Genomic DNA, 21464 nt, shown 5'->3' with positions numbered 1-21464 from the left:
AATGGCGCTTATTTCTCTTTTCCTAATCATCTCATCCCCAGAGCAATCACCTTAAGCGCTTTCTTTTCCCCGAAGATAGTATTTCTCCCACCAAGTTCTTGAAAAATGCCATTGTACACATGAAAACAAACCCCGGTGTGTATACTCTGCACTGCTGCAGACAGTTCTTAATCACAGTGTCGCAGAACCGCCTCAGAGGGGCTGTGTGCCATTAGCACTGAAGTTTGTCGTGCTGAGTGTGAAAACCAGTGATGGGAAGCTTAGGTACCTGAGGGCTTGCAGTGGCACTACGACTGGGGGAGGAGGAGAAAGGCAGGTCGATGTAATCCACGGGGTTTTTCACCAGTGGCCGTTTGATCACGTCCACGTAGGTGATGGGGAAGATGCCTTGCCGGGACGTCCCTGGGATCCTCCCTTCGTACCAGTTCTCGTCCACCTGTCGAAGCAGCATGATCCTCTCACCCTGCAAGACACGGCAAGGTAAAGGTCCTCGTCCTAACAGGTCTCAGCACGTCTAAGGCCCCTGTGCTCTCCTGCATTATTTATCACATTCTTCATGCAGAAAAACTTTCCTTGCTAGACCTGGATGGAATTAGTATCACTGGGATGGAGATAATTCCATTAGCGGTACAGCTACCTGGAGGCTGTTAAGCTTGGTCTTTACATATTTTGGTAAGGGAGAAGGTCAGACTCATTCCCTCAAGCTAACAGGCAAATGCAGTATTTTTGACTCATCTAATGCAAAATAGACAGATATCTAATCTTCTCTAGGGTAAAGGTTTTTGGGGTTTTATAATTATATTTTTTCTTGTATCATTACAGAAAAATGAAAACATAAAGCAGAAAATAAGCATGACCCATCTTATCACTTGGGGGAAACCACTGTTAATATTTTGGTGTAGATAATTCCATGTGAATTAGACTTGCACATACTTTTTTCTTATGAAAACTGAATATGCACTGTAGTCCCCTTTCTAGCTTGTTTTTTATACTTAGTAACACACAATGAATCTCCTTCTTTATCAAGAAATATAATTCTGCATTTTCCCAGCGGTGCACAGCTTAATGACCCACTGCAGGATGTTCTATTGTACATACACATAATGGTTTAATTATTGGTTTCCTGATGTAGGGCAATTAGGTTGCTTCCAGTGTTTCTCTTTTCTATAAGGTGGCTCGTTTTTTGCCCAAGGCATAAACTCACTTCCCTCAATCCTCAGTAAAATTAGTAACTTTAATACCATCAGCCAGTAGAGAATGTTGACATGTAAAGACAGCGTCTGAATTCTTCAGAAGGAGAGTGTCTCTGCACAGCTTAACTGTGTTTGAAATAAGCATGAGCGCCTTGAAGGCAATGATAACACTGTCATCTCCTGTTCACTGAGCCCCAGCTAGATGCCACGTGTCACGCTGGGGCTTCACTGAGGCTGTTTCCTTTAATCCTCTCACAGCAGCTCTGGAAGAGGGCCATTTAGCTTCATACTACATATGAGAAAATCACGACCCTGAAAAATCATTTAACTCCCCAAAGGCCACACAGCTGATAACCTATGACTCTTGGCTTCAAAGTTTTTCAGACTTCTCCTGGACTTCCTTTTCACTACATGAACGTTGTACCACCTGATTACCAACACGGCACTTCTCAACTACTAGGTGCTCGATAAATGCTGAATACAGTTTATAAAAGTAATAAATTTTTGTTTCGTTAGTGAACTCAGTGTAGGGTTTGTTTTTTAATAGTTCCCTGCGGAAATCCTCCAATTGCCCTCAGTGCAATCCTTGATGGGGCAAGGCTCTTGGACATACAACCGCCCCACCACACTGGCCGCCACTGCCATGCCCCATGCCCATGATAACAGCACCACCCAGCGGGGCTCGCCAGCGTGGGATGAAAGGGCGGCTTACCTTTCTGAAGGACATCTCTACTTGTGTATCACCATTAAAGTTAAACTTGGCGATAGCTTCGCCGTATTCCAGAACCTGCACTGGTGCCAGCTTTTTGGGCTGAGCCTTCTCAGCAGGAGGAAGAAGCTGAGAAAGGAAAACAAGAGGCGAAGGAGAATGGAAAAGAGAAGAAAGCAGGGAAATGAGAGGAAAGGAGGAAGCAAAACACGAGTTAGATGAATAGTGCTTTGGGCACAACTGGGCTTTTCCTTAGAAAGAGAACGAGCCAGAGTACCTCGATGTAGGTGCGGGGGAAGATCCCCACTCGGCCATGGTGCTCTCCTTCATACCAGTTCTGATCGATCTGCTTATAAATGTACACAATATCTCCCTTCTGCAGAGGAAGCTCCCTGTGGACAGAGGGTCACAGCATTTTACCAGATGTTCCAATGTGTGTAAGATTAAGACGCTCAGTATTTTAGCAAAAGGAGACTTCGAGTGAGGTCAAAGGGCACAAGTTACAGAAGAGGGGGCTCCATGGACGGATGTGAGAATCCCACTATTTAGGAAATTACAGCATATTTGGCATTTTTCCAGTCTTGTGGGATGAGGGTTAACTTTCAAACTGACTACTACTTGAAAGTGCTCAGACACCTTACTAGTTTGTTGTGGTTTCCTTAATGTGTTTTTTGTCAGTGCTATCTTATGCTCAGAATATGTGCACAACACATAGTGATGCACCCAGCAGTCTTAGCTGCTGTTCATTAAATGATGAAAAATGTTTCCTTCTAGATACTTTCATTACCCACTTCTATGCCCAGAAAGGCATGTCTTCATTACCCATGGCATTTAAATTACCCTCAAATTGTTTGTGACATACTAATATTCTTTTATCGTTCTGTCCATTTAGCTATCCATCCACCACCCATTTCGTTATCCATCCATCCATCCATCCATCCATCCATCCATCCATCCATCCGTCCGTCCATCCATCCATCCATCATCATGCAGTAGAAAGGCTCTGATATTAGGCAGATCTGGATTCAAAACCCAGTTATACCATTTACCAGCTCTGGCACCTTGGGCATGATATTTAATTTCTCTGAGATACTTTCTTTATCTGAAAATAGGAGCTAACTCAGAGTTGGTGGAGAATACAGCAATGAACCACAAATAAAACAGCTAGCACGGTGCCTGTTACATAGTTAACAGTCAGTACATGTTAATTCACTTTCTTTTCAACATGGAAAAGGGATCTTGGAAAGAAGAGTGGATTTTCCTTCAAATGTTCTTCATGCCCTTTTTCAACTTTTCCACATTCACCCCTTTGTTTGCCTCAATAATATGTTAACCTCTAACCAGGACTCCATTTTTTAAAAATGAGATGAAGATAAATTTTAAGCAACACAAAAAGTGTAACTTGAAATTTTCTTCAACTCAAAAAACAAACAAAAACCTAACTGACCTAGATCTTTTCCATTTGCCTCAAACAAATAGCATGGAAAGACAGGTCTCTGACTGCAATTTGGAGGGGGTGTATCCACTTTGCAGTGTGCCAGGAAGTCCCATGTAATTGAGGGATGCTGGCTAAACAATGGGGGCACATCTGGAAAACCTCACACAATGTCAGCTCTGTGCTGGATGAGAGAACAAGGCAGTCTGTGTGGGTCTCACACTGGTAGGCAGGATTCTAACCATAAAGAGGGGTGTGAAGGGGATCCAGGGCATCTGTCTCTGGAAGAAAGAATGTCTTTGGCCAAATTCTTGCCATAGCCCTTCTTAGGGAAGTTCTGAATTCTCCCCTCTGTTTACCCCCAACTGTGGACACACAGATGAGCAGAACCCTCAGAATATTCACACCTGCTGGAGATCTGCAGGCTCCAAAACCTAAGTGACTCACAGGTGTGGAAGCAGGTGGGAGGTGTGATGCCCTGCCCCACCAGGTAAGCGAAAAGGGGGACAGTTCATGTGAGGCTGAGAGGTCATGGCCAAAGGAGATGTATCACAGGGTGCTGGGGCTGCCTCCTTCCTATTCTTTGGGGATGGACCATACCCCATCCCCAAAGAACCACATGGCAAGGTCTGGTAGTAACAAGGCTTGGGAAATAATAACATGATATACTTTAGATCTTTTCTGGAGCGTCACCATGTACGTTAGCACAGTGGAAGTTTGGAGACAGTCCTGTGGGCCAGAAACCTGTTTAACTTGGTTGAAACAAGTGCTCCCACAGAACACTTTTTTGAGTACCATACTCTGAGGGAAAACAAAACCCAGATGTTTAAAATATTCAAGTCTATGGATCTCTCGATTTCTCTTTAAAAAGTTCTGTTAACTTTTTGGGGGAGGCAACGTGGTACAATGAAAGCACTGGGTCAGGAGGAAGGAGCCCTGTCCCCAGCATAAGCAATGGTGATAAATGGTGAAGAGTTCTGTCTGTCTCAGCCTTCTCATCTGTTCTGTTTGCCAGGATTTTTCTAATGAAATCTAGCTAAATGTAATATCATAATACCATTCAATGATTACATGGAACTTTCTCAGTTCAAAGAAAAAAAGAGGAAAAGGTACTTCTTGATTATACTGAAAAATTAATTTATATAACTTTTAATTTTTTTAATAACCAGAGGTTTCCAGTTTAAGAAAAAGGTGGGGGATACTTTTGCTACTCTGTGCAAAATATTTTATACTTATTACCTTGGCTGCCCTGTAAGAGAGGCATTTTTATGCCCATTTTACAGATGAGGAAATTTGAAGTGGAGAGGTTGATGACTTGCCCATGGTCAGAGGCAATAAGTGGCATAGTTTGGATTCAAACCCAGGACTTCCTGACTCTAGAGCCCATAATCTCCCCATGACATTTTGTCACTACCTCTCAAGAGCTGAAGAGCTAAAGCATTGGAGTAATTAAATTACAGGCAAAGCCAAATGTACCAGATTTGTGCCTAGGTTCTGAAGAAACAGTGGACTAGTCACTCATTTTGTGTTGCAGGAAATCGGAACCACGGCCGAGCGGCCTCCACACAGCATTTCCCAGCACCCAAGGATGGAGGGCTTTCCTTCCTCTCTCATCACCAGGACAACAGGATGTCTACTGTTCACTCCTGCCAATGAAAACTCACAGCCCATTTTAATCCATAATTAGATATAAAGTAAGCAGGTTCCTCTTGGAACCCAGTCATTGGTAGCATTTCTCAAATTTCATTCTATGGAAAATAGAAAGGTTTTCTGGTCATCCACTGGTAACACTGGCTAAATCAGCGAATCAGGTTTCTTTATTGAAAAGCTTCTAGAGAGCCATTAATATGCCAATAGCAAAGTCTCTCTTCAAGGAGGGGCAGGAGGTACAGACATAAGATGCAGTGGTTCCCAGACTCACTGCTATGATGGGACACTAGCTGAGAAATATTTACAGAGCCAGCCCTCTGCGGAACAAACATACTTAGAGAAATGCTGATCTCCTGTGGGTTCACATAAGCTTTTAATCTCTTAGGATGTTGAGGCAAAACTGGCAAAGTTATCTTCCTAGAGACTGGTTCTGGTTCCTTCCGTGAGAAAGTCGGATCAAGCCATCACTTAATGAAGCAGACTGAGTCCCTACACAGAAGGTGGCAGAGGGGCACAGAGGTGAGAGCCCAGCCTCTGACAACAGGCTGCCTGGATCTGAATCCCAACTCCATCACTGACCAGCTTGGGCAAGTTCCTTAACCTTGCAGAACCTTGGTTCCCCCAGTAGTACAAGGGAAATAGCAATAGCACCAACCCCACAGGGTTCCAATGAGGGCTGAATGAGTTAACACACGTAAAGTACTTTGAATGGTGCTTGCACACAGTAAAATCTAAAAAGTACTGTTTCTTTAACTGTTATTTTCTCCAACTCTTCTCTGTGAATGAACTGCTGTGTTTCAAAGAGGCAGTTAAAATAAATGGATATGACTGGTGGCACTTACTTTAGTGTCTGAGCTTTAAAGTCAAACTTGGCTCTGGCAGGTCTCATCTAAACACAAGAAACAAAGATAAGTTAAAATCACAATTTTTGAAAAATGAAAAGGACTTATGTTTACAAGTTTCTGGAAAGCAAAGCAGAAAAATCCACCCTAACCAGTTTATGCTGGTGTTGAAATCTGGGCAGAATAACACTTGTCTGACCTTCGCAGAGCAGTAGATGAATGTCTGGTCAGCTATGCCATGCGTGAGGATCCCCCTACGGGGGGTCAGATTTGGGGAAGAGATGCTTAGAAAAGTCCTAAAGCTGAAATACTGGTCCCCAAGGCTGACACCACTATTAAACAAACAAACAAACAAACAAAAAACAGCCAGAAGTCCTGAGACATTCCTTATCTACTATCTTAGTCTTTGGGGAACATATTCTCTCTGCCTGACCTAAATTATGACCTGCAAGTAGATGAACCCTGATGGCCTTCTCACATCACCTCCAACTCCACATGTTTCTCAAGGTCTGTGAAATCATCCAAAAAGTCAGATAAAGTGAGCCCTGAGCTTGTGCTCTTCCTCCAAGGCTTCCATTCTTGTTGGGTAGCCCTCTCCTCCTAGACGCCCCCAGGCCTGGAAGTCATCCACAGCCCCCCATCTCCACTTTCTCACGTGTCTGTCATTAAGTCACACCAACCCTCCCTCTGTCCCCTCCACAACCCCACTCAGGTCCGACCTCTAGTTCCCACAGGCACAAAGCTTCCTTTGACTTCAGTTCTCTTCACTCTAATCTACTGTCACCCAGGAGCACAAACGACATTCCTCAAATACCTCCATCACGTCACTTCCTCACTTTGAAGTTGGCTGAGTCTCTTAACCGTCCCTCAGATCAACTCTCAATTCCTGAGGTGGGGGAAGGCCTTTGGGCCATTTCTCCCCACTCACACCTGCCTTCATCTCCTGTGACACTCTTCCTGTCACAGTCAGGCAAATCTACTTGTGCACCTTGTCTAGACACCACTTCTCTGTCTGGAATTTCTTCATCTCTAATTCCAGCAAAGAAAGCAAAAGGTTCCCTTTTACTTACCATGTTTATGTGCACATCTTTCTTCCCCATCATTAAAAGTAGTTATATTAACTTTTTTTTTTTTTTTTTTAAAGAAAGGGGAGAAATTATGTGAGCAAGCTGTTTATGGCTGCCAGTATAATTCTGTCCCAGCCATGAGCAGCTCAAACCTTTTCAGCTGCTATGACTTTCTGGCCTAGGGAAACAATGTGATGAAAATTAAATCACATACTTCCTCCTCAATATTAGCAGGCATGGACAAAGCAGGGTGGAAAAGGGGAGACTCTACGTGTGGAAAAAAAATGGTTTTTAGAAGCTTCATCAAGCTTAGTTTTAGATCCCGATCCCTTAGGGAAATGCCCTGTATTTCCAGGCTCCTCAAGCTGGGGTCTTGTAGGGATCTTCTTTAAGGCCATGAATTCTCCACAGGAATTTTTTTTAAATTTTGCATTTTCATGTGATGTTTCCATCTGTTTACCATACATATTGGAAGTCAACTGAATGATGACCTTATAATCAATGTCACAGAATTTCAATGCCTGTCTGTGACCAAAGAGCATAATTTAACAGTTGTAAGCAAATAAGAACAAGCGTGGAGTTAATGGTAAATGACAAGTTCACAAGAGAAGGCCAAATGACCAACATTTTAAGGACAAAAATTTCACAATGATTCCAATTGGAAAAAGTGGCTATGGGGGGTTGGTTGACAGACAGCTGCAGAGCTGTACAAACTTTTAAAAAATTTATACAAAAACAGCATAATATTCACACTCTGAGTGGCAACTGAGTTCAGGTGAAATTATATCAACTATCGATTAAATGAATAAAACCCAAACCATTTGATGAACAGCCGCCAGTGGTGCCTCTGTCATTCAAAAGATGGAGACGTGAAAATTAATCAGCTCTCAATTAAATTAATAATTACCAATTAAATAAAAATCGTATAGGTGTATAGTTTACTATTTAATTTGTAAATTGCCTTAGGTCAACCCAATTGGGTTGGTAAAAATTTTTGTTTTCATTAAAGGGAATCCATACATTATTCAAGATTGAGAAACTGATTCCACTGAACTCTTAAGACATATTAGATGAGTCATCATTGCCTATACAAAGCATCATCTCCCTCTTTATTTTCTCCATCCTCCTAGGGCTGCATCTATCTTTTCCTCCTCTGGTTCCCAAGGCGTTGTGTTACTTACTACAACAGAGGTAGCTGTTCCAAGGGTTCCTCTTCCACTAGACTGCCAGCTTCCCAAGGGCACAGTATGAGTCTTGTTTCTATCCCCTCACAGGGTCCTGGACAGAATCAGTGGTCACCCAAATTCTACTGAATGGTGCAGAAGTACATCTACACAGCCTGGTGCACCAGTCCACCTAGTGGACTCATTGGTCTTTATTGTCCCATGTTGGGTCGGTCCACATCTAGGGCAGTGATTCTCAAAATGTGGTCCCTGCTCAGAAATGCAAATTCTCAGGCTCTGCCCCAGAATCTCTAGGCCCAGCAACCTGTATTTTAACAGGCATCTAGGGGATTCTGACACACTCACATTTGAGAACCTCTGCTCTAGAAGGGAGGCAGGGCGGGTTCGGCAGTTTGTCTGCCTCTGTCCATGGTTATCGGTGCCCTGGTTGCATTTTATTTGCATGTATTATCTACACGTGGAAGTAGGCAGCCCTAGGGTGCCTTTGCATGTTCCCATCTTCTCCATCACTCACAACCAGGTAGGCCTGGAAATGAGGATAACCCCTCACTAGAGCCTTCAGAACAGGGTGGTTTATGGAGGAGCTGGAATGCTGAGGGCTGGCGGCTGTCTTTCCCTTGTATCTGAGTAACTCCTGCTAACTTCTGCCTCTTCCTTATTACATTTTATTATTCTCCATCACTTTAGAGTCTCCTTCCCCTCCCCAGCTTTCCTTCTTCTAGTCTGGTTCCCCCTTTTCTCTCGTTGTTACAGTCAGCTTCTATTTCTTTAGAAAAGAAAACAAAAGCCAAACCATCTGATGAACAGCCAGTGGTGCCTCTGTCACTCAAAAGATAGAGACGTGAACATTTAATTGGCTACTACACTGAACTATTATAAAACTGTATATACTTTGGTGTCACTTCCCCATTTCCCCAGTCCTCCCAAGCCCCAGACATATACACTTCCCTCAAAGGAGCTCATCTTCAGCAGGGCTACTTAAAGATCACATGGCAAAACAAACGCTGATGCAAGATGCAGCATTTGGCTGGCACAAGAATTTCAACATGTTGACCTTCATGCAGGAGGCCAAGGCCTGGATAAAATCACTTCAAAGGCTTGTGCTTCTTTGTTCCCTTGTATAATATTAAATTTCATAATCTCAACTGTGAAATGTCAAAATTAAGGGAAGAAAGGAGATCTCTCTCGAGAGCTCTTACCCTGCATGGCTCACCCTAACTGCAAAACTCTTTGGCTTTCAAAACTCCTCAGTGAGGCTTCAGCTCAACTGAACACTTCAGTCAATTAAATCATTGTAGGATACAGAGCGGCAGGATTGCATGTAATACAAGTTTCACTAAACCATCTCTTCAAAGAAGAACCTTGTAGGTGTCCACACCATAGCTACAAATGCATATGAACGAAGGCATAGGTTTCTAAGCAGAATGCACAGGCAACACAGTACCATGAGAAAATGCAGATGGAGAGGACCAGACTCACGAAGGCAGCCGATGCTCTAAGGCATGCATTTGGGGTGTGCGCCAGCAGGCCCCGGTCCCACAGCCAGGCATGCTTGGACATACAGAGCACAGGACACGATGGGAATCATGTCCACCGACCAGCCAGACAAGAGCCAAAGCAAGCCTAAGGGAAGCCAGGAGGACAGATGCTGTTTGGAGAACTAATTTGGCCTACAGAGGGCAATGCCGAGGGGAGGCACATATTGCTTTGGGTCAAGCAGCAGATCGAGGCGACCAAAACAGACCTCTGACCCAGATTTCCTTTTTGCCGTATCGTCTATATTGAGCAGGTCCCCAAAGCGCTCATTAGTGATAAACTGATGGTGCGTTGGAATGACGCCTGTGTGGCGTCGAGCTGCAATATCGGCCTCTTCTTGCTCGCGCTTAAGTCGTCTCTGGTCCGCTAAAAGTTTCTGCCATGAAATTGCATAAAATGGGCTGTGAATCATCTGGTCCAGCATATTGGAAAACTGCCAACAAAAACAACTAAGGAGAAAGGTGCTGAGTCAATAGGGAGGAAACAGATGTTGGAGGGGCTTACGGCCGCAAGTACGACGTTCCCGCTGGAACCACCCCCTGTGCGCTCTGTGTAGGGAGGAGCCAGCACTGCAGGGAGAGAAACCGGGGGAGCACTGGGATGTGGGCAAGGCTGAGTCCCATACAGTTACACTGTCTGCAGACTATCCCCCGGCTCAGCCCAAAGCCTCCTGATACAAGGCGGCCAAGGCCAGGGCATCCGGGGGTCCCTCCGGAGCACTCACGAGCAGGGAGCATGGCGGGAGGCTGGAGTGCTATCCTTACCTCGCTCAGGCAGGGATGAGTTCCCATGGTGGGACCAGGGCCGGCTGATTCCTCCTGCCCAAGTCAGGCCTATCATAACCCCTGTGGGCTTTACTATGTGGTTCCATGGCAAGTGGGTCATTTCGTGCTTCCTATTCCTGCCACTTTAATATGCTCAAGAGAGTAGAGATACCCATTTCAGAAAACATGGCACCCCTTCTCCCTGGCCAGACAACCCTTCCTCCGAGTACAATTTTTAGGAGGCCTCAGCACATGCACCAAAGGCGATTTATGTGACTGACAGAAAGCATCACTTAACATCCTATTGTACTTCTTACTTAACTGTTTTTTCCTTAGGTGAAATGAAGCTGAGTTTAAGGGAATGACATAGACTATAAATATAGGCGATAAACTAAGAATAATAGTATCTGGGTTTAGAAGAAATATTCTCACCTAAATTAAGGAAATAGTCATCTATTTCTATTTTTAAAGGCCTTTTAAGGTAATTAAACAACATCGCATTTAACTAAATGTCCTCATTGTCTACTGAAAGGACCCTATGGAAGAGAATTTTAATGTGTTTTCTTACTCCGTACCAGTCATACATTCCCGGGATTAATATTTCTTGCAGGAAGGCATTAATTAGAACTGATCATTCTGAGCATTCTCGATAAAGCATTAGTATTCTCCCAGCAGGCAATTAAATGCCTGAAGTGACACCTAGCCTCAAAGGATGGTGGGCCCCGGGTCCACCAATAATAAGGCAATACCTTGTCAAATGGCTGTGGGATTTCCAGTGCTCAGGTAAATTGTGGTAAGGATTAAATGAGAAAAGACATGAGAAAGTGCTTTGTGAAGCACACCAGAGCCCTGGTTTCCAGCTCTGCCTCTGGTACAACTTGCTATGTGGCCCGCCCGGGGCAAGCCACTCCCCTGCGGTAGGCCTTTCCTGGATAAAACAAGGGGATTGGCTAGATGGCCACTAATGTCCCTTCCAGGACCGATAGGTTCTTGTTTTCTGAAAGGCCATGATCAATCATGTTCATAATAAGCCACTGGCATAGAAAAATGCCAGGACAGGCATTCCCTGAGCTGGGACGTGTGAGTTGTTTCTGTAGCAATGGGAATGGATGGATGCAAATGGAGCAGAGCTCCCACCAGAGCGTGAATCGGACCTCAGTAAATCCATCATTCCCACAGTTTAAACACACAAGCCAGCAACCAGGGATAGAGACCCAAGGATCCGTGAGCCAGCCTTATCCAGGGAACAAGCTGCTCACCCTCAGAACGGCTAAACCAGCAAAGTAAAACCTGCCTCCCATGTGGCAGCCAAGAATTCTATCACAAAACCTTCTACGCTGGATGCTAGGGTTTATACTGCTGAAATGGAATGTCATCTTCCCTCATCACAGCAGGCCAGGCTTCGACAAGCGGAATCTTGTATCTCAGTGACAGTGACACATAGGAGTCTGTTCTGTGGCCTGATGGACACCCACTGTGAGTTTTTCACCTCGTTATCACAAATAATTCTGTCCATCAAATTCTTCCTCCTGTTTCTTTTCATAGACAGGTGCACATGTCTTACTGAGTACTGTCTGTATTGTGCCCAGAGAAGGGCAGAGTGGTGGTCTTTTTTGCCCTTTGTCTCTCCAGCTAGCAGAGATGATTGTTACCTCTAGCTCTCCTCAATGTCACCCTTACCCTAAATCCTTCAGCAAAATCCCCCTAAACTCTGAAACCACCCCAACAAAACAGAACATAGAAAAAAGGCTTCAGACTTTACAGGGAGAGGGACGGAGCTGTATACACATGCACACCTTCCCCTGCTGCCACCAGGTTCAAAGCAATTCTTCCATCTCTTCATTGTAGGAAAATGGTCATCAGAGCTTGTTCAATCTATAGCACCCTTTTGTCTGCGAATGTGAAATCTAGAAAGCACACCTCGTAATAACACTTCGTCGCAACAGCAGCTTGTGATTTTGCCCATTTAGCTGATTTGCAGAACTACCCCTTCCTAAATCCCAAGAGGATGTGCTCCTTTCCTGGCCCCGTCAGTCAGATCACTGCAGTACAGACATTTCAACAGCTGCAAGACAAAGTCTGTATCCTGAAGTTCTGGGGGTAAGGGGTTATCAGCATTCATCGGGGTATCTCTCTTCTGAGTTAAAGGCAATTTCTTCAAATTGTTTCTATAAAATGTATCATGGCCATTATTCTTTTTCCGTTTCCTCTTTCTCCTACGGCATCCTTCTCAACACAAACTGTGCTTTGTGCCCTCAGAGGGGGGGGCAGTACTGGAGAAACAGGAGGGTGGGTTTCCCTGGAGAATAATCGGCAGGGGTTGGGGGGTTCCCCTCATGAGGCCCTGCATGCAGTGGTGGGCAACCTCCTTCTGAACCTCCAGGGCAGCAGTACTGGCTGGTCTTGGAACTTAGCACCTTGGGGGAAATCAGTCCTACTTTTTGGAGACGTGGACTAAAAGAGGAGTGACTGAGCCTATGTCATATAAAAAGTTACCTGTGAAAATCCCAATGTTTGCTTCTAACTTCTAGGTCACGTCACCTCGCCGAATGTCTACTGCCTTCATATTTTTATCTGCACAAGAGCTAAGAGAGTTTAAAGGTGGCGATTACCTCTTTATCATCATGACGTCTTCGAATAAATTCTTCTGTGGATTCCAAGTAATCAGCGGGTATAAAATGCCTTGGTGATTCTGAATCTTCAAAACAATAAAGTAGAATTAAAACAGGCAAAGATTCAGTGGGAAACCAGACTGGAAAAAGATTTCACCTTTCATCCATGATAAATTATCAAGTTTTTACCATCGTCGTTTGGTGGTCAGTATTCAAATTCTGAAGAAAAAAAACCCAAATCCCCTCCCTTCCACTTTTTGGATTTACTTGCAAACTAGTTTCATACAAAGAAAATGAATCAGAGGCAAAAGGTGAGCAAAGAGAGGACCATCTTTGAAAAGTGTCCCTATTAAGAGGCGTGCAGGATCTTACAGGGACACACACTGTACACTCACACACACACACACACACACACACAGGGCCACCGAGAGAGGCTGCCTCTCAAAAAACCTTGGCGTGCGTTGGAATTGGTGTGAACTGCAAGGGGTTCAGGAGTTCAAATGAACAAATTTCTCAGATGAGCTAAACGGCCAATTTTTCTTTCGAAACAGAGTTTGGTGGTTAGTCTAAATGACACGGGGGATCTGTTTTTAAAGAAGTGCAGCCACTACGAGCCATGATTAATTGCCAAGCAAAACAAACAGAAAACAAAGGACGGACCAGAAAATGAGGACCAAGGGCACACGGGAGGAGGGAACAAAGCAAGCAGAGTGGAGAGGTGGGTGAGGTGAGACTGGGCAAATACACAGAAGGCCACCTCCGAGGGACGTCCCCAGGTCACTGTGGGGGTTGTTGTTCCCGTCCAGGCCGTGGTCTGAGTACGGCACAGAGTTCCCATTACTAAAGGGCCTCAGGCAGACCTCCGGGTCCGCGGGTCTCTCCTGGGGGGGCTCTGAGATTCCGCTCAGCCTGGCCATGGTGTGCCGGGAAGACAGGCGTCTGGGAATGGAGGGCTTCCCCCTGCAGAGGGGCTCATCCTGATAGGGCTGACCAGGGGGGTCTGCCTTCTGGCCCGAGAAGTCCCCGGGACAAGGCTGTCTCGGGGGATGCTGGAGGGGCTTTTTCAACCGAAAAGGGAGGGGGCTCATTAGGTAGATGTTCCTGAGCAGCGTGCCCTTGTCCCCCCTGGGATCCGGGCGCCAGTCGGGCCGCCGGGAGGTCTGCTGCTGCTCGTGCCTGCGGATGGTGGTAAAGCGGGTGTAGGAGGCTGGGCAGGTGCCCTTGCACTTGTTGAGGCGGTGTCTGGGGACATCTCCGTGAACGCTGCTGCTGCTGCCCTCTCGGCTGTCGCTCGAGATGTTCGAACAGCGGTCCAGCTCCTCCGAACAGGCGGAGAGGGGCTCAGAAGGCACGAGGCCCCTGAAGCCCAAGGTGGGGTCCGCCACCCGGCTACACGTCGGGGAGGCGTACATGACCCCGGGGTTCAGCCCATTCGCCTCCCTGGGCCGGAGCTTGGTGGACTCCAGGAGGGACTCGGCCGAGCGGGCGGAGGTCAGGCCGCTCCGGGCCAGCACGGGCGTGGGGGACTTGCTCAGCCTGCCGGACAGGTCCAGGGACGGCATGGACCGGGACCGCTGGATCAGCTGCTCGAAAGCCGTGATGCGGGAGGAGACGGTGTGCTTGGGGATGTGCTCTGAGCCCTCCTGACCAGGGCCCAGCTCGCCCCTGGCCAACGCCAGGCTGCTCTTCTCAAAGTGGGAGGCAAGATCCCGCACGCTGGAGGAGGAGACAGACCCCAGGAAGAGGCCAGCTCGGTTGATCTGGTGCATGTCCCGGTAGAGCATGGTGAACTGCGGGCCGGCCTTCCTCGAGAGCGGGCAGGGCCTCCTGGCGCTGGCGCTGAACTCCTGCAGGCTCATGGTGCTGCCCGACCTGCCCTCGTAGTCGCGCCGGGAGCGCAGGAGCAGGTTCTCCACACTGCCCCCCACTTGCAGGGGGAGGCCTCTTTTGGAATCGTTCAGAGAAACTGAGACACAAAGGTTCTCACAGCTCTGAGTCTTTTCTGACGGCAACAGGATGCTCTTCTGATCCTGCAAAAGAGCACTGGGAGCAGAGAGCCTGGGTTTGAATTTGGAGGGGAGGATTTCCGAAATGCAGGCTTTCGCGGCAGACAGGGGTTTCTTGTGCTTACACCCAGGGCCTAACACACTGCTAGTGTGAACCGCTCGGCTATGAACTGAAGATGAAGAAATCATGTGAGCATTCCCACCTTTACGATCCACTGGAAAGCATGCAGAATAAAATAAACAGACCCATTAGGTTAAAGCTGAAAGCTGCTACCAAAAAAAAAAAAAACAAAAAAAAAAGGAGAGGTAACATGCTCATTTGTCATAAGGGTTTTTTGTTTTGTTTTCTGTTTCAATTTCCAGTCGATGTCCGGAAGCAAAATAATCTGTGCTGCAAAGCAGGTGCAAAGATGCAACGAAAAATGGCCACCCTGCTAGAGTCAGGAAAAGCTCAGATAAATTCTAAGACAAGGGAATCAGAACAAAAAAGAGAGAGATGCTTCAGGGAGAGCAAGGCTGGGGTTCCAAGGAAGGGAAACTATTAATACCAGAAAGAAAAATGGCCGGTGAGAAACCAGGGGATGGGACTAGGAGGGCTCAGTGGTCTGGAAATGGATCTGAACAAGTCAAAACTTAGCCCAGTGGCTGGAGGTTCACCCTTGCTGCCATCACCCCGATAAGTGTGGGTGGGCGAAAGGCCTGCTGGCTTCACCCAGTTACCTTTAGTGGAGGCTGAGCTGGATGGCCTCTTAAGACCACTCAGGCCCTGGAGAGGGATGTCACCTCCTTCCAAGACACTTTTATAAATCTGCCTCTCATTCTCCAAGCTGGTGAGGTCCCCAGGAGCCCCATCTGATTCCCTCTTCACCGCATGGAAGTTGGAAGAATATACACTGAGAACAATGAAATTTTAAAAGAGAGAAGAAAAAAACAGAAAATAGGGTTTAGTATTTTTAGCAGTTTTCTAAAAAGCACATTACCCGCTGAGGACAAGGACACACACTTCCTGGCATCCTAACCAACGTCCTTTCTAGAGGGCATTCTTATTTAGACATAGAGCTCCACAGACAATGCAGGCCCCCGGGTGCCCCAGGGTGCTCAGGAATCCTGTCTAAACAGCGAGGTGCTCTAACTGAGATGCCTGCATCTGTGCTTTAAAAGAATAACTCTAATAAACACTGCCTGGGGATGGAGGGCACAAGGCGGGCCAGACAGGAGGGGCTGTGGGGCCCCAGTGGCTGCACACAAGACAGGACAGCTGAGGACATGAGTGGAGCTTCTGCCATGTTGCTGACCAGAGTTTACCATTTCAGGTCTACCACCTGAATTGCTCTTCTGGGTTGTTCCTCACAAGTGCTTTGACCAATGGAGCATTAAGATCAACAATGAAAGGAGGTGGCCCAGCTGTCTTGGGTCTCCAGGAACATCAGCCACCAAGTGCACCCGGAAGCTGGGATTCTACACCCTCTTATCCCATCCACTGCTTTCAACATCTGTATTCAGCACCTTCTGTCATGTATTATGAACATAAGCTAAAACACGCTCGTTTATAACCTTTGTTTATTTTTGTCTTGTTGAAAGTCTAGGTATCTTTGCAAGGTACCACAAATCCTTTTTGGAATGAGGTAGGGCACAGAAAAAATTAAGAGCACTTACGCACCGAACCCTCCCCTTTCCCAATTCCAGTTTTCTATGCTCCCACCCAAGGACACACTGACACATGGGCACACCCACGCGTGTGCGCACACACACTCACTCAGGTCAGCGGTGACCCCTTTCCCACAAAAGCACTCAGGCTCCCTCTAGGCTGCTTTTCAGCTCTAGTGAATTCCATTTAGGGATATCAATGTGGATTTTTCAGTTGTAAAGATGTAAGCAGCTTGATGAACTTGCTTCATCCCAATGTTTTATTATGAATATTATCAAGTGGAAAGAAAATCTTAAGGAATTACAATAGTGAACACCCACATACCACCCCCAACCTAGATCCTACAAGAAACGCCGGGCTGCATTTGCTCTCTCACATATGCCCATCTCTTTCTCTTTACCCATGCGTCACCATACAATCATTTTTATACTTCCTGCAGACTCTGGGTCCCCACAGTTACAGACAATGACGTCAACAGCAGCTGTACACCCTGCTTGGTGAGATGGCCTACGTGGGGGGCACTGTGCGAAGTGCTTGATGATCATTCCCTCTTTAATTCCCACAAACAATCCTACTTTCTCCGTTTTCAGATGAGGACGAGGCACTGGGAGAGTCGCACACTTGTCAAAGCCGGCATGGTCAAGGGACTGGCAGCACTGGAACTTGAACCTTGTCGTCGGGCACCACAGACAGTACTCTCAGCTGCTCTAACATTTCCCTACGACCCAGGAGGCAGCACCTTCCAAGACCCCAGGCTCACACATTACAGGAAACAGGGGTAAGGATGCTGGAGCTCCGGTGCGTCATCATGGCCAAGCACCACCCGCCACGAATGCACCCCCGGGACAAATGTGTCCAGAACCAGGAGTCAGAAATGGAGAAGAGGTGGAGACTCTGTGGAAGGACAGGCAATGTCACCACCTCAACATAGACAAGTTCCCTGGAGCAAGTCCATTGCTTCCAGCACTGGTAACACCCCCTCCCCGTCACCACCACTTCCTGGGCCCTTGTCGTGTGCCCACCACTGCCTTAAGGGCTTCACATGCTCTATTCAGGGGACTGCCAGGCTATCGGGGTTTCCCTGCACCCCTCCTCATTATCTCTGGCTTAGGTCAGAGGGTCAAATGCTCTTTCCCTTTCCTTGGCCAAGACAGGAGAACATTACTGGGAATGTAAGGGGAAAGAAAACCAACCCTCAAAGTTGAGAACAAAAAGTATGTGAATGATGGGAATTCCCTGGCAGTCCAGCGGTTAGGACTTCACGATTTCACTGCCGAGGGCACGGGTTCAATCCCTGCTCAGGAAAGATACAGCAAGCCCAGCGGTACAGCCCCCAGCCACCCAAAAAAAAAAAAAAAAAAAGCACATGAATGAAGTGAGTCCACATGCAGCCCTACGTGCACGGTGTGTGTCTCAGAGAGAAGCCTCTGGAAAGGGCAGGGGGCGGAAAGACTCTTGCATATTGGCAGGAGCCCACTAGACTATCTTGGCCATGGCTACGCTCAGTAAATAGCTGTTGGATGAACAAAAGGTCACATTTTCTGAAAGTAAAAATTGACACACATGATTTGATTCAGGATATGCTTTGATTTGCTACATGATGTATTTAGAAATTCTTTCACAAGTATAAAAATTATATCACATTCACTGAGGGCTCTTAGCTCCTGAAATCAGTGACCATGGAGTCATCAGAGGTGTGGAAAGAGAAAAATTACAGGGAATTAGCGCAGCCTGGGCTCAGGTTGGCTGTCCTTACTGGTGTCTGCCTGGTCCCTGACAGGAGGTGCCCATTTCCACCCCCAGGCTCTGGGACAAGGGCTGCCTCCCACGCTACTTTTGGCTCTCCTGCTTCTGCCTGCAGGTGGCGCTCACCAACACCACCCAGGTTCTTATTGATAAAAGCCATCAGCTCTTGCTAGAGGGCTGGAGGACCCCTAAAGGTGACTTGCAAGGTTGTGGCACTATATGCCAATTTAAATAAACGTAAGCGCATCTAAACGCTTAAATATAAGCACATCTAAATGCATCTAAATTCAAACGCGTTACATTTGAATTTCACAATTAAAAACAAATCTGCCCTTTTCTAAATTTCCCTTTCACAGTCCACCCTCTTCTTTTTGGTTGCATTTTCTGATTTTGTTCTTCGGTTTAACCTCACGTTTCTCCTTTTTTGTACAACCTCAGCTGAGAAAAGATCCATGAATAGATGTCTCTTAGGCTTGCCAACCAAAAGCCGTGGTGACTGCGGTCCTTTTTGTGAGGGGACAGTCTCTAAAGCCCTGTTTGCTTTGGTTTGGGGTTACCCGATCTCCCTTGGCACTGGGGAGTGACTGACAGTGGTTTCTATTCTGCTGTCCTTCCCCCTGAATGGCCTCAGCCTTGGTCAGAACCTCCAACTCATCTTCCCTAGTTCCTCCTCATTTTGTTTGGTCGTGACTCTTGGCCACAACCAGCTGCCTGACTTCACACCCCCTCTACCTCACCAGTTGTCAGAACCCACCTCCCACCCACAGCCACCCCACCTCTGGCTCTATTCCACCCGTTATCACCATTTTTCCTGCTTCCCCACCAGAATAACAAACCAGTACTCAGGAAACCTCTCAGAATGGATTTACTCTAGCCAATTGTTTTCTTTCTGATACCAAAGCCATCACGCTTTTTCCAGATGTGTGACACTTTACAACTGAGGGGCTCCATGTTTAAAAATAATATCTAAAAGCTCTTGAACAATGTTTTTAAATATATCATCTCCTCATGTTGGAAAGATATCATTTGTTCCACTGTCCCCAAAGGGAAACCGAGGACCAGAGGCGTGAAGGCATTTGCAGAAGGTCACAGAGTTGTTGGGTCCTTGCTATGTTCACACAGGTCAGAGAGGATGGGAAAACCAGCCAGGCTGATTGAGAAAGGCCCAATCAGGACTAGCAGCCACCGATTACTTAACAAAAGTCAAATTCAGGAGCTCAGCCCTTGGTAGCCTGAGTTGAGCCATTTTTGATACAGAAAGAGCAAGCCAGGAGGAGACAGAGCAGAGAACTCACCCTCTGGCTGAGACGCAGAGCTGGCTGCTGAGTTTCAAGGGGGATTCAACAAAAACACACTCACTGGAAGGATAAAGTGAGAGAACAGAGCAATCATCTTAGGGCCAATTGTTTCCAATCATGCTACCAGGCAGGCTCCGGAGAAGGCAGGCAGGGTCCTAGCAGGCTGGGATTCCAGCCTGGCTCCAACGGGGAATGTGATCAGCTGAGGTAAACCCGCTGTTTAAACCCTTGGAAACAATCTTTCTCTCAGCCTCAATTTCTTTCATCTGAAAAACTAACAGGAGTGGTGAGAATGCTCACGAAATCCGCCTTCAAATCCATTATCTATTTAGACCTTTCTTTTGAGCTCCAGACACAGACATTCAACTGCCTTCTAGACATTACCACCTTCATGGTCCTCAGGCATCTTAAACCCAACCTGTCCCAAACCAAACCCAGCTCTGTTCCTCTCTCTTCCCTCACCCAAGCCAGGAAGCCGGGGAAATCAACCCCCTCCTCTCTCCCCTTGCTCCCCAGACCTAAGCAGTCACTGTCCTTGACACAGTCACAGCAATCCTTCTGCTCTCTCCCTCCCTGGACCGCTCACACCTGATGCCTACACAGGAAGCACATCACCAATGCCCAAGTCTCCAGACCTGACTCCCTCCAAATATCTTTGCAAATCACTGCCAATGATATTTCTAGAGAAGATCTTAATTTTTCATTCCACTGCTCATTTTATTTACTCCACAAATATTCACTGAGCACCTACTAAGTGTCAATCACTCTCCTAGGTGGAGATTCAACAGAGGACAAAACAAATTCCAGCCTCATAAATTCATTGTTCAAAACCACTTGGAGTTTTCGGGGGGAACTTTCTAGACTTTGGAGAAGGGAGTCTAGACAACTTAGAGCCTTTTGCACTGCATGAAAAAAATTTTTTTGTATTTATAATATAATGCTACTGTCATTCACTTATTTGCTGCTGCTCTATAAAACCTTTCTTTCATGCCCCACTGAAACAGAGGTGCTCACTGCTTCCCAGGGCCCAGCACTGAATTTATCACACTGCATTCTGATTGTCATGTACAAGTGTGTAATTTCCCAATGACACTCTGAGCCCCTCGAAGCCAGGCAGTTTATCTTATGAACCTTTACATGCCTGGTGTCTAGCACTGCTGTTCAATAAATACGTATTTGTGGAATGATTCTATGAAATTACATGCCTACATGCACACAGATTTCTGACATTTTTAAGGCCCAGGGGAGTCTCTAATCCTTCATGTAGTTCTTCAGGTAAGGATTTGTGTTTTGATCTTACGTTACATTAAGGGAAAAAATCTTTTCTCTAGCGGACCAAGAGTGGCTTGTTCTTGAGTGCCACCTGCTGGCCAAATAGAGTAGAGCTCTTCAGTTAGGCAAAAAAAAATGTATTCATGCTAACCAACGCCAAAATGCAAAGTCATGATGAAAATACACTGCTGACTTACAGATCTGATAACTCCACGGAAATAAAATTCAAAATCGGACATACACTATGATCACAAGTATGAAAAGATATATTGTTTGAGAGGAAAAACTGATAGTTGTATAAGGATACGGGGGCAATGGGTGAATTTCTTTCTCTCTCTTCCCAGGTTCTTCTAACATTGTGATATGGAATCATGCCAATAAAATGCTAAACTGCAGCCTGCTCAAGATGTGAAAGTGGCTTTAAGACAACACCATAACTTCTCCAGTGACCACAGAGTTTTTGATCCTGGGCTACTGGTGACTCCTCTTTCTTCAGTCCTTG

General features: G+C 46.3%; 1 protein-coding gene and 1 long non-coding RNA gene across 34 annotated transcripts in view; one reads left to right on the top strand and one right to left on the bottom strand.

Annotated features, from left to right (window-relative positions):
* The window catches only part of SORBS1 (sorbin and SH3 domain containing 1), a 221969-nt gene that overhangs the window by 22291 nt on the left and 178214 nt on the right, over positions 1-21464 (bottom strand). For 31 of the 32 annotated variants that reach the window (XM_057734708.1, XM_057734714.1, XM_057734719.1 and 28 more), the window contains 7 exons: positions 15719-15891; positions 12993-13078; positions 9825-9992; positions 5830-5876; positions 2180-2294; positions 1906-2031; positions 269-463 (listed from right to left, as the gene is read on the bottom strand). In XM_057734708.1, the coding sequence (XP_057590691.1) occupies positions 269-463; positions 1906-2031; positions 2180-2294; positions 5830-5876; positions 9825-9992; positions 12993-13078; positions 15719-15891 (910 nt within the window). Of the gene's footprint in view, positions 1-268; positions 464-1905; positions 2032-2179; positions 2295-5829; positions 5877-9824; positions 9993-12992; positions 13079-13749; positions 15214-15718; positions 15892-21464 lie in introns of all 32 variants that reach the window. The other variant, XM_057734737.1, reaches the window with a different exon arrangement.
* Positions 371-21357, top strand: LOC130853218 (uncharacterized). 2 transcript variants are annotated; one of them, XR_009053700.1, is made up of 3 exons: positions 371-480; positions 17237-17424; positions 21307-21357. It is a non-coding gene; the product is annotated as an uncharacterized LOC130853218 (long non-coding RNA). The 2 variants fall into 2 exon arrangements; XR_009053701.1 differs by lacking the exon at positions 371-480 and adding an exon at positions 13676-13710.

The sequence above is a fragment of the Hippopotamus amphibius genome, chromosome 5, assembly GCF_030028045.1.
Source record: "Hippopotamus amphibius kiboko isolate mHipAmp2 chromosome 5, mHipAmp2.hap2, whole genome shotgun sequence".
NCBI classification, from domain to species: Eukaryota; Metazoa; Chordata; class Mammalia; order Artiodactyla; family Hippopotamidae; genus Hippopotamus; species Hippopotamus amphibius.
The sequence above is the reverse complement of the archived record's forward strand: the minus strand, read 5'-3'. Positions and strand labels throughout refer to the sequence as shown.